This window comes from Convolutriloba macropyga, chromosome 12, assembly GCF_964194025.1.
Source record: "Convolutriloba macropyga chromosome 12, txConMacr16.3, whole genome shotgun sequence".
Classification (NCBI taxonomy): domain Eukaryota; kingdom Metazoa; phylum Xenacoelomorpha; order Acoela; family Convolutidae; genus Convolutriloba; species Convolutriloba macropyga.
This window is the reverse complement of record NC_134479.1, coordinates 54,717,241-54,733,369: the sequence shown is the minus strand read 5'-3', so window position 1 is coordinate 54,733,369 and position 16,129 is coordinate 54,717,241. Positions and strand designations below refer to the sequence as shown.

General features: G+C 35.8%; 1 protein-coding gene across 1 annotated transcript; it reads right to left on the bottom strand.

Moving 5' to 3' along the window:
• Positions 1–1,207: 1,207 nt before the first annotated feature.
• Positions 1,208–15,602, bottom strand: LOC142351233 (outer dynein arm-docking complex subunit 4-like). The gene is made up of 10 exons (XM_075403368.1): positions 15,348–15,602; positions 14,440–14,583; positions 10,065–10,218; positions 9,317–9,378; positions 6,548–6,571; positions 6,033–6,225; positions 5,316–5,427; positions 2,996–3,111; positions 2,433–2,640; positions 1,208–1,365 (listed from the first exon to the last, which is right to left on the bottom strand). The coding sequence occupies exons 1-10, from the start codon at positions 15,474–15,476 to the stop codon at positions 1,227–1,229; spliced, it is 1,281 nt and encodes a 426-aa protein (XP_075259483.1). The 5' UTR covers positions 15,477–15,602; the 3' UTR covers positions 1,208–1,226.
• Positions 15,603–16,129: the final 527 nt, after the last annotated feature.

Here is a 16,129-nt window from a genome sequence, read left to right as displayed (position 1 = left end):
CTCTTTCTCTTTTTCCTCTTTCTTTCCTCTTCTCCTCTCTCCTCTCTCTCCTTTCTCGCTCTCTCTTCTCTCGCTCTCCCTTCTCTCTCTCTCTCTCTCTCTCTCTCTCTCTCTCTCGCTCTCTCTCCTCTCTCTCTCTCTCTCTCTCTCTCTCTCTCTCTCTCTCTCTCTCTCTCTCTCTCTGTCTCTCTCTCTCTCTCGCTTGCGCGCGCGCCTGCGCGTGCTCTGCCTTACGGGCAATTTTTTTTTGTTCTTTTTTTGTGAGTTTTTTGTTCTCGTTTCGCTCCTCGCTCGCTTCAGCACTCTCCCTTGCTCCTTTTCGCGCGCTCGTCGTCGGTTGCTCGTTCTGCCAGCTCGTTCTCGTTCGCTCGTCGTCGTTTGCTCGGTTTTGCTTGCTCGCTCGCCGCCGCTTGTTCGTTCGCCGCCGCTTGTTCGCTCGCTCGCCTCTTCTGTTTTTCCCCCTTGCTGTTTTCTTCCCGTCCCCTTTCGCCTATGGCGATGTGCTTTTCTTTTGTTTGTGTGTGTTCAGCCCCACCCTTCTCTCTTTCGCTCCTTTTCTTTTGTGCTTCACCCCCGCCCTTTTCTGTGCCCCCTCTCATGTGCTTGTGTTTTGCTGATGTTCTTATTAATATTTGTTCGCTTTCTTTTGCAGCACACAAACCCCCTGCCCTTTCTGTGACCCCTGCTGCAGCGCAAAAAACCCCCTGCCCTTTCTATGACCCCTTCTGCGCATTTTGATGATGTTCCTTTTTATACGTGTTAGCCTTAGCAATTTTAGGGTCTCTCTTTTTTTCTTTGGACGTTAGGGAATAGGTCGAATCCTATTCTCTAATCTCCAAAGAAGCCAAAGAGGCCCATGCAGCAGCTAAGGCACGTTTCCGGCGCTTCTTGCAAGACGGTTATCTTGCAAGAGTCTTACAAGATGGACGGTTATCTTGCAAGACTCTTGCAAATCGGACGGTTATCTTGCAAGATCTTGCAAGAATCTTGCAAGATCTTGCAAGATGATGCGTAATCTTGCAAGATTCTTGCAAGAATCTTGCAAGATCTTGCAAGATAACCGTCCGATTTTGACTGGGGCGGAGGCAGGGGCTCGAACTATCATTCATTGGCTTGTGAATAAAACGCCTTACCTCTCGACTATCATTCCACGGTTGCACAGATATACGAGTAAAAATAATAGCCCTGTACAAATTATATTGGGAAGCATATAATATTTGAACTAGTTACCTGGTTGAAGAGCGTTGCTGTTGTAACAGTTGCAATTTGCTCTCCCAGTACTGGATGGCCTTGTCAAACTTTTCCAGTTTCACAGACACTCGTCCCAAGTTATCCAGAGCACGTGAACGACCATCGTAGTTGTCGCTATTATAAAACATATTTTTGCCCGGTGCGTAATATCATTTTTGCTATCTTAGTCTTTTTTACAAACTAACTTTTTCGGACTCACTAAATTTTGCTTTCTCTAGGTGCAATTTTCCTTTACAATTGTGCAAACTTGAGCTCAGTTTGAAGGCTTTGAAAAACTAAAGTTCCTAACTAGTTGGTTAAAGCTTACACGTCAAAAAGAATAATTACACTATAAAGTTTCGTGTAATATTTCTCAAAAACTAGTACCGTAACTTCTGGCAAAAAACATAGTTAAATATTTGCAATATGAAACCTAGGAATTTTTTTTACTCTCACTGAAAACACTCAGGAACAATCATCAACATTTTGTGTGTTGGGGGGTTGTCTTATCATGCGTTGAGTGGTGTCTACATAATCTTGTAGAAACTTTGGAGAATCGTTAGGCGTTTTTTTCTTGAGAACTTTAAATTAGACGAGAGGAACTGCTGAATTTTAGTGTACATGCACTATTCTTAAACAACCAAAATTGGGTGTTTTTCTTGTTCCTCCGGGCTTCATTCCTCTAGCCGATTATACGTTGAACATGTAGAGCTTCTTTTCAAGCTTATCATATGCTCAATTTACGTTAGATTGTTCTCTATCAGCCTTCTAACAATCCAGATAGTTGCTCTGGTTGTAAATAATCGAAAAGTATTGGTAGAGACGTCACTTTATCTGGGTAATAGACCTACGGGTTCTGGGTCAAATAATCATTAATCCATTTCAAACTTATCAGAGTTGAATTTGATACAAAAAACTGCCTTCCAGCGCCATACGAAAGGCGTCCCTCATATTAAACGACAATAACGGAGCATGGATAAATTGCCACGGAAGTTCAACCCTAGGAAAACTTTGGAAAATATTGAAGGGTTTCAGGAGGGTCAAGTTCTATATACGCCACATGAAAAACTTGGCTCGTAAATAGGACATAAAACGGAATTGTAGAGGAACGTTAATAAAAGTTAGAACCGGGAAAACTTTGGAAATTCTTTTTTGTGTTTTTTGGGAAGTACAAAATAGACAAGAGCTTTTAATCAACTAACATTTCTTCCGATATCTCATAGTCCTTGAGGAAGTTGGCCTCGGCTGGGGCGAATTTTCCCTGTTCCAGCATGCAACTACCCAAAAGACTATGAAGAGTAGCCAGGAACTGTGGCTTGTTCTCCAGCTCACTTTCGTGGTAACTTTTAGCTTCTTCAAGTGTCTCTTTTCCACGCTTTTCAGCTTGTTTCCACTTTTTCTTCTCCATATCTGGAAAATAGAATGCGTTAACGGTTAAAAAACACCAGAAAAAAGTTAGAATTGACAAAAAATCGCAAACATTTTGAACATGTAATAACTGATCTTAAAGTCAGTTAAAAATCAAGCAGCCAAAGTTATCGCTAAACGATGAATTTTTCGGAGGCATTACTAATAAATTAATAAATAGCATTGTTTACAATTATCCACGTCAATGTTGAACCATAGTTTTAATTTTGAAAAACAAAAAAGCAGTTTTCGAGGGAAAAAAATCAAATGACTGAAAATCCTTTCAGCAAACTTAACAGGAACTTTAGAAAAATGTCGCCTAAACTTAATTAAGAAAATGGGATTATTTTTAGCTAACCTTCTTCAACTCGTTCCAGCTGTCTGTATATGTATCTGCCCGGGTCATTTTTCTTCAGATTGGCAGAAGTTATCACTCGACCACTGCTTGTACGCTCCTGTTTCTTAGCGTGCAGCCTAAATAACGAATCGACCCCGGTTGACCCTCATTGATAATTCTTTGCAACCATATCCAGGCCATATATGGCGTCAAGCATATATTGGCAATCATGGTAAGGTCATGCAACGAAAATTTTGTATGGCATGTATGGAACCATATATGGATCTTGGATATGGTTGCCAGGAAAGGTCAACCCGGAAACGCTAATAAGACTCAAATGTCATCTGTCTAAACGCTTGGTAGAGCGGTTGCCTGTAAAAAACTGGCTTTTGGTGACAAAAATTACGCTCCCGAATTGCAATGTAAAAAGAACTCTGTTCAATAATACCCGGAAATTGTCAAAATTGATGGAGACCTAATTAAGCGCCAAATATTAGAGCACGATATTTGCACGTTCATGTGTATTTGCAAAACGATAGAGCACGTTCATGTGTCATGGAAGAGCTTAAATTCGATCATGTTTTAAAGTCCAGCAAAAGGATTTTCATAACTCAAATGGGTCGAGTATGGTATCTTCATAGTTTATGTGACTTCATTTTCTCTACCTAGACCGGTAATTTCAGAACAAATGATGGAAAAAAAGTTTCACAATTGGTACGTCAATTCCTGTGTTTATTAAACATCACTCATAAAAAATCTGACATCATTCTGACAAAAATCTTTTGCGTGTGGCCCTGAATGCGGTCAATCTTTCCATAACATTACCTGGCCAATGTCGGATATCTTAAGTATGTTTAATCAATTTTGTCACTCTTTTCCACGCTATAAATAACTTATTTCCGCAACAATGAGATGCTATAATCAACTTATTTCCGCAACGACGAAAACGTAATTGGTCATTGATTTCGCTCTCGATACAAATTGCGGATTAGAAAAACAACTGGTAGTTTTGCAATAACCCATAGCAAGCACAATGTTAACAAGTACAATTAGGTCTTTAAAATTGCTTTCAAATATTTAGTAACAAAAATCTAGCATCAGTGTTTAAGGCTAATTATTTGCTCAAAAATGTGGCAAACTATTACAGTCACCCGCGAATAATAATGGCAAAAATGTCTATGACGAAATTTACCCTTTTTGAAATAAAGCAATTGCCATATTTTACACGACAAAATTTTTTACTGTCAGATAATTCATGAAAAAAATTCTCATTAACAGTTCTCACACGTTAAAAATGCCTCTTCTCTGATCTTACAGGACAAAAGTTTATCTTCTCTGATATTAAACAACAAATTTTAATTTTGCCAGATCTTGCAATACGACTTTTTTTAGTATCAGATTTGATATGACAAATTTCCTCGGAAAAGAACGTGTAACTTTTACACGCTAAAAGTGTTTGTAATTTTTGTATATTAGAGGACTATGGTACATTTGTTTGATTCCTTCTCCTTCTCAACTCATGATCATTTTTTTTGTATTTCTGTACGAGAAAAAAAATTCTCTTTGTCTTTTCTGTTTTCTATATTCCAATAAGGGTAGGATTGTGTTACAAATAAAATTTGCAAATATAAAGGTCTAAAAATATTATCACTCTAAAGAGGAAAAAGGAAAGTTTCTCGTTAACATACCAAGTTCTTCATAGCATACTTTACTGGACAAAATTTCTCCTTATGAGACCTGAAAAAATGAAAACTCTCCTTATCAAATCGTAAACCTACATCAGCGACGAAGTACATCAGCATCATCCGAAAAGTTTTCCTTTCTCACAGGGAAAAAATGATTGGTCAGTTTTTGACCAAATTCTTGGTCAGATCTTTACCAAAAATTCTGTTGGTTAAATTATCAAAGCAGTATCAATTCTTTAATAGTAAAAATGAAAGAATAATATTCTGCTGGCTTATTATGCTAGATAAATCTTCTTTCTTCACAGTTGTCGGAAAGAGATAACGCATTGCAACACGTTTAAGGTTCAGAGTGTTTATGGTTCTTGTTGTTTTTTATAATATTTCATTAAAGTTAATAAGACACGTGACTAATTTATATTGCCATTTCAACGTTAAATCAAATACGAGAAAAAATACTTCATGAGATCATTAACAATCATTAACAATTATCTTTTCAAAGAAGAAATGTTACCTTAAAGGATCCCTCTCTAAATATTACAGGATAAAAAGTCTGAGAAAACCACTCGTCACATCTGAGACCATAAAATCTTCCGACTCTTTTTCAGATCCTGGTAACGGTTTTTACTTTATAGTCAGTTTCAAATTGGTGTTTTTACCTTGACGGGTTCTGTTGTCTCCAGAACTCCTCCCTCTTGTCTAGATATTCCAAAGTGTCACTCGTGAACTCAAAAATCTTCTTGCCACTCTCAGTCTCTTGGTTCGTTATCGCTAAATTTTCGAAAAATATAAGTTTCCTATTTTTTTCTCAGTTACAGTTACTAAGAGTTTTGCAATAACTATAAGCTATAAAAATATAAAAATAAGCTAAATAAACTATAAAAATAGGAGAATTTTCTGAGCCAGGCATCAGTTTGCACTTCGAGTCGACCAACTTAATATTTAGCCGAAAAAAATAAATTGTCAAAAATAGGCAGCTGTGAAAAACAATTAAAAGTAATAATTTTTACCAATATTTTGCATAATTTGTTTTTTTTACAAAAATGGTTTGAGGTTACTGAATAACATGCGATATTTTCAAAAGGATGCGCTTAAATTAAATGTTTCCTGGTACATAGATGATTTAAATACGATCTAAAATTATTTTATTAGTTTTTGATAGTTTATCGTAACTCACTATCATGAAGAACACACATTGGGGTGACACAAAACAAATTTGTTTTTTTTTAATTCACATAGTTTAATTATATACTTTTGAGTTCATTAAAAATTATAGCCTCCAATATGGTATAATTACCACGATTGGGGGGGGGGGGCTATAGGTTATCTGACCACTAAACGGGGGGGGGCTATAATGGGGAAAGACCCTAACTAACTTTCATCCTTGAGTAATTCTTCCAGAAACTCCTTGTCTGAGTAGATTCTTCCCAACAATTTCCTGGAATTCTTCTTGCTCGTCTTCTGATCGGCACCCGCTTTGCTCTTCGCCCTTTTTTCATCCTCTTTTTTCTTCTCTTGTTCACGCCTCATTGCATTGCTTCCCCCTTTCTTTTCCTTGGATCGCTTTTCCTTTAAAACGAGAAAATACCGACTGTCGAATAATTGATGCATTTAATCAGTTAAATTTTGTAGAAAAAATTCATGATATTTTTTATTCTTGGAGCTCTCAAGTTACGTTACCGAGCAAAAGAAATTGACTTTGCAATTTGGTTTGCGTAAATTTTCCTCTGAATGCGTGTAATTATTATTACATTTTCAATTAATTACTTCTCTAAAGTTTTGACTTGAATAGTTTAGAAATTTGGGCCAAAGCAGTCAACAATTACGCTTCATGGAGTAAATATGGGGAAAATTAAGTCTGTAAATTTCGAAAAGGTAACAAACAACTTACCGAAAAGGTGATGTAGTTCTGCGTCTAAAACAAATTTTGTAATTAAACTCATTTGATATGGAGAATTGCAAAAACCGCGGTCCAATAACTATTATGCTATTATACATATATACTATAATGAGAATTTATTATACATTATAAGAGTTAATAGAGTCTTTATAAGAGTTTTTCATTGAGTACATAAGTTGAAGGATCTTATCAATTGGAAAATGTCATTTTGACTTTATATTGACAGAAAATTTAGTGCAGGAAACAAGAACCGAGCTACCTTTTTTCTGTGTATGCAAACGACTTTGTAGTTGTGTATGCAGTCGCATTGATTTGATAAAAATAGAAATCACGCCTACGTCTACAGGCGCAGAGTGACTTTACTCAACACTCTTGGTAAACTTAACTTTCTTTTTAAAATTAAAATAAATTAAGAACTTAAAACATAAACAATCTGAAAATAGCTGAAAGTAAATTTTTTCCTGTAAGATTCTAATTCAGTTCAACGCCGCAATTAATTGTTTTTACCTCTCACCAAAGAATATTTAATTCGGAACAGATGGGCAAATTGTCAATAAATTACCCGGATTTGAGTTTCAGAGCAATTCAGCGTTGAACCAGCACATTTCAAGATGAAAATTAAATTCCGTTCTGAAACATTGCATCTCAAGAATAATTTATATATCTTTATGCGCAATTTTTCTTCATTACGGTTATATTGAGGTCATAGAGTTCACCCAGGCTAAGTTTACTCTCTGTAGTCTGAAAATTACTCTTTTCTCAAAATTAAGTCTGAGCAAAATACTGTCATACTTTTGTAGCTTATAACTGGTAATTTCTATAGTAGTAAACACGCTGTTGACACATAAGCTAGTGTGTAGGCAATTACAACAAAGCCCATTTAGCTTAGTGGTAAGGACTTGCTACGCAAATTAATTGTTATAAGTACCCACGCGGAAGTTCGAATCGCGTATAAAGCAAACATTGTTGGTGGGAGTTAAGCTGATCATATTGTTTTTCATGAAGTAAATTTTACTCAAAAATCATTTTGACCATTGTAAATTGCGACATGAACAGAGTGCTGGCCATCCTAAAAAAAACAGAATGTCTCTAGACTGATTCAGCGCTGATTTACTCTGCCGCCAACCTCCGGGTATGTGATCATATTTGGGTTTTGTTGACCTTTTTTAGGCTATTTGCTGTCCACCAGTCAATGACGAGGAAAGCATAACCCGAGTTAAAGACACTTCAAGACAGTAATAGGATTTTCAAAGAAATGATTTTGTTTTTTACTGGCGTTTCAAATGTCATATTATTTTCCTATTTGTTCAGTGTTTTCATCAGCTCTATGACTTTCTGATCAAAATTTACTAAGAAACAGTTCCTTTAAAAATTTCAGCTAAGAAGTCTTGCTGTAATATTGGAAGAACTAAAACTAAAATTTAAAAAACTCCAACCCATTTAATGAAAGCCAATAGGTTCAGTTCTTACAGCTGACCGTTCCAGACAATAAAATGTTTTTGCGATAAAAATCCGGGATGTTTTTTTTAATAAGCTAATTTGAACTTGATTGGCAATCTCAATTTTCTTGTATTAAGTGATATTCAAGTAGTAATCATTGTAGTAAGTCTGCTCAGACTATTAGGCCTTACGTAAATCTTTTGTCGAGGTTAAACTCCGGTTGATCAGTTCAACTACTAAGACCAATATAATTGTCTTAAACTGGAAGTGATGTTTTTGTTGTATTCAGTTTTAAATGCAGAATCTTACGCTTAACCCACTGGATCAAAATGACTTTGCCATTCGCCACCTCTGTTACTCTTGAGAATTTTTTCATGTTTTTTCAAAGTAATTGATCTAATTGAACTAACTAGGGGAGAAAGGGAAACGTTTTAATTTCATAGTTGTGTCCAAAAATTTCAAGTATGTACAGATGGGTCCAAAATTTTAACCTCTCATTTTAAACTCAGATCCAACAGACGTGTAAGCTTAGTATTCAAATATAAACACAAGAACAAATTAATTTGATAGATTACAATCAAAAGAAAACTTTGTTTTGCTGTGTTCAGATGTGAGAGCTCACATTTCAAAAACGCAAAAACATCAGCGTGTTGGTTTTGGAAAACGGAAACAAACTTGTATTCAGGGAACGTCGAAAAAAAGTCCGCTTTGAAACGAAAATGGATTTTTTTCAGTAAAAAAGCAATATTTTTGTTTAAAAAGCTGTCAAAAAAAGACAGTAGTTATTATTAGTAAGTTCTTTAAAGATTTTACAGGAAAATTTCAAAAGATTTTTTTAATGTTCTCTCATAGGTCGTTGGTGAAGCTGGGGAGAAATATTCAGAATAATTGTTCAATTTTGATCTTAGAATAGTAGCAATCATGCGCAATGTTGATAGTGTTTTAGTGCGAAAGTATAAACTGAGAAGCTTTCAATATCATACTACCTAAAGAATTTTTTTGTATGCTTTTTACGCTTTTCGAAAAAATACATCGAGAGTTTTTTGCGCTGAAGACAAACACTTCAGCTAGTTTTTCGATCTCCATAGAAAACACACCAATATTTTTCTTTTAAAATCCAACATAGGGTTACTTTCGTCTGAAACCGCACATATCGACAGTTTCTCACGTTTGAAAACAACATTCCAAGGTCAGCAATGAAAAATTGCGGGCTTTTCTCGTTTGCGTCTAAATGAAGTTGAGTATAGCGATAATATTCTTTAATCTAAAAATTAAAAAAAATTGTAGTAGGGATAATATAAGGACAAAATAAAGACTAGCCAGGTCTCGGTTGTAGAACATTCCCAGATCACCGTCAGAGTTGAGGTCCTGTTGATCTTCCTCTGAAAAAAGTACTCATCCTTTCATCATATGAAATAAAATGAAAATGATCTTCACGACAAAATACGCAGTTGAAAACACATTTGGCAACTTCTTCAACTAAACAAATTCCTTTACGCTTGATTCATACATTGATAAAAATGATCATCAAATAAAGAAAATTGAACATCTAATAAATCTTAAAAAATGATTTTCAAAATTGTTTGAAAACAAAAAGTTACACGCCTTTTAACTTTGATATAGCGGATCTGTGAAATTGTTACTGGTGTTTTCAAAATTGAAGGAATTATAAAATAAATAGCCGACTGTCACAAATGTCCCTGCACGTGCATGTACCCCCAATCTTTGGATTTTTGGTCGGACAAAATCGGACTAGTGAATTTTCGAGTAAGTTAATTGAGAGTAAGTTAATTTTTTTTTCAAAACCGAGCTATTGACAGTAAAACTACAATTACACATCAACAAAATTGTCTAATTTTTTACATTTATTACTTTAAATAATCCCAATCTTTACGTTGAACTTTCGGTGTTGACCTTTCTTGGCAGACACACCAAAGAGCCATATATGGTTCCATACTCGCCATACAAAATTTTGGTTGCATGATCTTACCATGGTTGCCAAGTTTTCGCGTTTCGGCGATTCCATGGAGGTTTTTTGTATACTTTAACTTACTGTTATTTAACTTACTTCCGATGGCATTTTCGATGGCTTCTTGCGACTTCTGGATTCCAATTCTGAACTCTGCGAAATCGGATCTGGCCTGATACCCTCTGTGGTAAAACAGCAGAGCATACTCGAAGTCACCCATTGCGTAGAGGGCTTCCGCTTTGACCCAGAGACCCTGGAAACAAAAACGAAGCGTATAACTGGTTTCATACGACTAACACTTGCTAACAATTAGTCAATATCGTTCAAGCAGTGTATTGTTTTTTCAAACTATCTGCTTAACCCCCTATCAACTACCCTAGTCCAGAAGACTAAGCAACAACGACGCGAGAAATTTTCGGTATGTTCTTAGATTCGGTATACTCGGATTTAAACCTAAGATGTATTAAGTATGGTTGGTGTTTAGATTCGCTATATTTGGTTTCCTAACTGTGTTATGTTTAGTATTGAAACGGAGGAAATCGTCGCTTTTGTTTATAATGAAACCAAATCTTATGATAGCTTTTGATTTCAGGAATATCAATTCTGTACCGTTTTCAGATAATTTCTTCAAAGACAGGGAAAATTGATTGATTCTCTTATTAAGCTATCTTTTCAAACACTATCTCAGCGTACAAAAAATTCTTGATTGTTTTATATAGAAAAAAATTAACAGACTTGTTTAAATTTGATGAGGATTTAATTCCTTGCATCACAATCCCTGAATCTTGATATGATCATAAGAAAATAAGTATATTCTTAATCCGCTCGAGATTTTCTGTTGTTTGGAACCAAGGATACCAATAGTTTGTCACCTTCAAAAGCTTGCATACCAAATGTGAGAATCCGGAAATAAGAACTTTTTCTTACGCTTGAAACCGAAATTGTCCTGCTAACATTTCTGCGAAACCAAAAAAATTCTTACGCTTGAAAAGGAGAACAAACGAAAATTCTTTACGATTAAAACCGGAGCAAACCGATTATACGTAAGAAAAAACGTAAAAACTTTCGTCTTTCTTTCCCAATAGAATTCAACGTACCGATGATTTTCCTAAATTTACCAGCGACGACTTCGGAACTTGTGAAACAAAGATTATTTCATTTTTCTTACATTTTCCCGAAGATAAATTCTCTTTATAATTCGCACTAGTTACATTGGTATTGTTTTTGTTCGGACATACTTTGAGGGGAATGTTCGTTTCTCAGTGGCCTCTGGACATTGATATGAAGATACTGCAACCGGACTTTTGAAAAAAATATCGGCTTAATTATGCGAGAAAATGCTTGCGATACAAATTGATAATTTCACGGCTGAGATAAAATGATGCTAAGTCATGCCGTCTTAAATGAATTGTTTTTAAGAGACGTAGAAATCTGATTGCTCAGAAAAACACAAAATATAAGAAAGTTTCCAAAAAATTTTTCGACAAGCTGTTTTGATAATTTCTTCATCCTGCCCGTGCGTTTCCCTATCATTGGAAGATACTTTAAACTCTACGGTTCAAAATTAGATAATTTTGTATAGCCTTTAAATACAGAAAAAAAACAATCTAACTAAGGACACAATCAACAGCATGACAATGTTTGGACCCGTTATTCCAGAGTGCGTCTTTAGTATCACTGCATGGTAATAGAAGAAAACGATGAACTGCCCAAAAAAAATGGCATGGTTAAGGCTACTTTTATTCATTTGGTTGTTGTTGGATCAACGGTGAAAACAATGTTAACTTGAAAACTCGTTTATATTAGAAAAGTATATCTTATGTGGTCTCAAAAATTCATTAACTTTAAATGGGAAAGACATTATCGAAAGAAAGAATATTTTCCGCTCGCGCCACCCAGTACGTTATGCAACCCCAGGTTCAATGAACGTTTCTTTACGTGGCAAATCGTCATGAAAAAACATAAACATTTTAGAAGTGGCAATACGCAGAAAATTTTTTTTGAAAAAATTAGAAAAACTTGATTGGCTTCAGTCCCACTGTCACTTATTCTGATTCCTTTAAGAGTCATGTCATTCAAAATTCGGTCTGGTCACCGTTGAGCAGTGTTACGCTTTGGAAATTGTTTTTTTTTAGTAATCCGTTTGAAATCGTTTGTCTTGTTTCATGCGAATTCTTCAAAAATTTGTCTTGGATATGTTTTTGTTAACCTAAGCTCTCTTAACCAATATCAATTTTTGATATTGGTTAAGAGATAAAACATTTTGGACATCACAGGGTTACAATCAATGAATTTTTCCTCGCTGTACTTGAGCGTCTCGCTATGAGTTGACACGGACTCACATAAATGTTTGCTTAATAGTAAAAATTGAGAAAGATAAAATCAGAGAACAAAAAATTTTTACTTAGGGCAATTAAACACGGATAGCCTATTGAACGGTACTTTGGTTTCTAGAAATCTTGTTGAGCTCCCTGATACGCCCCACTATGATCCGAAACCTCAAGATATTTATCCTGGGATCTTACCAGCAAAAATAACGGTATCTACAGGATGTGCCAATATAGAGCAAGATTCTGCATTACCCGGCGGGGGATCAGGGAACTCAAAGATACCGGACAGCAAATCTGTGAAGTGAATGAAACTCCGCCAGAGTTTCGGGAATTATTTCCCGTGTTCCTACCAACGAAGGAGTGAACTCTAAAAATCCCGTGATGGTTTCCTGGAGCAAATACTGCCGGTACCTTACAGGGACAACTGGGAATTTTAAGATTCTTGTCATGATTTCCGAGGATAAATTGCGAGAACCTTGCTGTAAAAATCGCGAAATTTAAGATTCCCAACAGGGCTTAGGGCATCAACTACATTTTCTGGCATGACACATGCGCTGCAAAAACAGATTTAGAAACCAAACGATTGCAGGAAAATGATCCGAAGAAGTGCCAGTTATCAAATCATCAACTTTTTGCTGTCATTTGGTATCGGTAGTTCCTGCCCTTGAAGAAAAATTTATGAAACGAATGGGATGAGGTGTACAAACCATAGCAGACATGAGTTATCAGAGAGCAAGCTATTACCGTTATTTCTGTTTCAAAGAGCATTATAGAGAATTGGTGTGAAGGGATTGTTGCAATTTGGGACACAATACTGATCACAAAAGTTTTTTAGGTTAAAAAAGAACAAAGGGCTTACTTGAAAATATTTAACCTTTTCTGCAGCAAAATGAACCAAATGTGGTTTGTATCATCGAAGCAAGTGCCTTCTGTGGATTTCTTGAGTAATCCGTTTGAAATCGTTTGTCTTGTTTTATACGAATTCTTCGAAAATTTGGCTGGGATATGTTTTTATTAACCTAAACCATCTTAACCAATACCAATTTTCTGTTATGTGACGAGATTAAACTTTTTCGGCATCCCAGAGTTACAATCGGTGAATTTTTTTCTCACTGTACTTGAGCGTCTCGCTATGAGTTGGCACGGATTCTCATAGATGACTTCCGAGAACAAATTGCCGGAACCCTACTGAAAAAATCGCCGGCATCAATTACATTTTCTGGCATGACACATGCGCTACAAAAACAGATTTAGAAACCAAACGGTTGCAGGAAAAATGATCCGAGGAATATTTTTAAGTGAAGGTTTCCAAATCATTTGCAACTTTTTGCCGTCATTTGATATCGGTAGTTCTTGCCCTTGCCAATGAAGAATTTATGAAACGAATTTGGTAAGGTGTACAAACTAGAGCACACATGAGCTGTCATGGAGCGAGCTATTTCCGTTATTTCTGTTTCAGAGAGCATTATAGAGAACTGGTATGAATCGATTGTTGCTGTTTGGGACATCAAACTGATCATAAGAGTTTTTTGGTTAAAATTAGAACAAAGGGCTTACTTGAAAATATTTAAGATGCAGTGAAATGAACCAAATGTGGTCTGTGCCATCGAAGCAAGTGTCTTCTGTGGTTTGCGGGTTTTTTTTAGCTGCGTGTAGAATAAAAAATAGATCCAGCACTCGATGCTGAAGACTTTGTTAGGCTTCTTAAGAGAATAATTGAAATGCCTCATTTTCTGTTGAAAAAAACCTAAAATACCCTTATTTCTCGCTACAATTACCAAATTACCCAAAATTGCCGAGTTTCCCGCTAATCTTGCTAACTTGACTGGTTGGAAAGTTAAGAGTCCAATGTTTCCAGGCAGGGCATCCGGGATTTGATTGACTGGGTAGTCATATTGAGATAACTGAGATTATATATATTTTCTTGAATTCTTAATAGGATCATATAGGATTTTCCTCAAGTTATACAAGGATCGTGAAAGGGAAAATGTTATGATTAGCATGAAATCATTTATTATCATTGTATGAATACTAAAAAATAGCGACCGACCCAATATAGAGCTGAGCATGTAAACTGATCACGAACCCTGAGGCCTTAACCAGGGTACTTTCGGAAGTCAGGTGACATCTGGTCTTAAACTGACCTTGGTGTAGGCTGGTTCCAGCTCCAGTGCCTCTTCAGCGTCAGTCAAAGCTGATTCCGAATCACCCAAATGTAGATAGCAGAGAGCCCTGGCGATGAAACTGCTCTTTTTGTCAATTTCCTCTACCTCTGCTTGGGAAAGTGCCTAAAATAATATTTAAAACACTCACGTGCACATTTTAAAATGCCGAAAGTCTGCAGTGCCAGAAGTCAAAGTGTCAGAAGTTGCTACTTAGCCAGAAGTTGAATTTCGTTGACTTTCGTCATTTTCAAACGTGTGCGTTTTGTGTTTTAAGTATGGTTAAGTGGCTCTGCAGAAGTCACTACAAAATTCTGACTCAATATCTCGAATCTTTTCGCGGTTCTCGATAAACGCCAGAAGTTCTCAGTGACTTCAAGCAGAGTCACGTAACCATTACATAAAGAGCTACAAAACGAATGAGGCGCGACTACAAGGGAAAAAAAGCACCTACAAATTGGGTCTCAATAACATCTGTTTTTCTATAGTTCAGGAAAAAAAACTTTCACTTTTATTCCATCAAAAAGCTATTTTAACATTTTATTCAACTAAAAGGCATTCCACTCATACGAGCGGAGGTGAGGAGGTGGGGGGGGGGGGGTCCTTTAGATTTTGCAAAATCTACGATACATTCCTCTACACCTCCACTCCCCCCCCCCCCCCCCGACTTTTCTGGTAACTTTGAAGCCCCCGCAGAAACACATGTTATTTTTTTCAAAAAAAAGTGTGTTATATACGAACTCACAGTTGTAAATGGTGCTCATAAAAACTCAAACATCCGTTAAACAAAACAAATAGAAATATGATCCAAAACATAAACTCATTTTTTGTAGACTTTAGCCTTTAGCAGTGAAAACCGGGAGCTTTTTTGAAAGAATTGCTAAACTTACCATCGAATACGATTCAATAGCCTTTCTGAATTCATTCTTCTTAAACAATTTGTCACCCTCTGCGAAATAAGTGGTAGAACTGCTCTTCGGGGGTTCCTTGGGCTCACTATTTGTATCGTCATCTGCCATTATTTATACTTCTTTATCTAACTAGTTATCAACCACAGCAAAAAGTTATAAATCAAGTTATATAATTAAACAAAGCACGCACGCAGAATTCTAACTAACTAAGAGTATAGTTTGAATTGAAGTAACTACATGTGCATAGTATGGTTGTCAAGCAAGTGAAAGTTTCTGCTTTGTAACTTTTTAGAAGCACGTTTCTTACCAAAATTATTTAAAAGCTCGCATCTTTTGAAGATTTTTTATAATAATTTGCAGAACCGACGTTTCTTGGTTATTGTAAAAAACAGTTGAAGACATGTAAAGAAATATAAATTGTATAGCAGAAACACAAATTTTGAGTACGATTTTTATTATGTCCTCTTTATAATGTTTTTTGGAATTAAAAAGATAATTGGTTTAATCAGTGATAGTTTACCAAAGAAAAATTTGAACCCTATTGTGAAAAAGCTGCTATGATATAAATAAGAAATCTGGCATAAAAATGACTGTCTTGCTAGCCAATTTTTCAGAATTTTTTTAATTTGAAACCAATTTGTCACAGAAGAATTGGAGCAAAGTTTGAAAAGCGTTTTTTTTCTAAAGTCATTGAGATTCTTAACAATTGGGGAGGAGCAAAATGTCGATAGTATCCACAAGATAAGATCTTACAAGATAAA

Excerpts from the sequence above, each read along its gene's own strand:
- LOC142351233 (XM_075403368.1), bottom strand. The coding sequence starts at position 15,476 with ATGGCAGATGACGATACAAATAGTGAGCCCAAGGAACCCCCGAAGAGC. Across the intron at positions 10,219-14,439 it reads TGGAACCAGCCTACACCAAG|GGTCTCTGGGTCAAAGCGGA; the intron begins GTCAGTTTAAGA and ends TTTTGTTTCCAG. Across the intron at positions 1,366-2,432 it reads TATGAGATATCGGAAGAAAT|CGACAACTACGATGGTCGTT; the intron begins GTTAGTTGATTA and ends GTTTTATAATAG.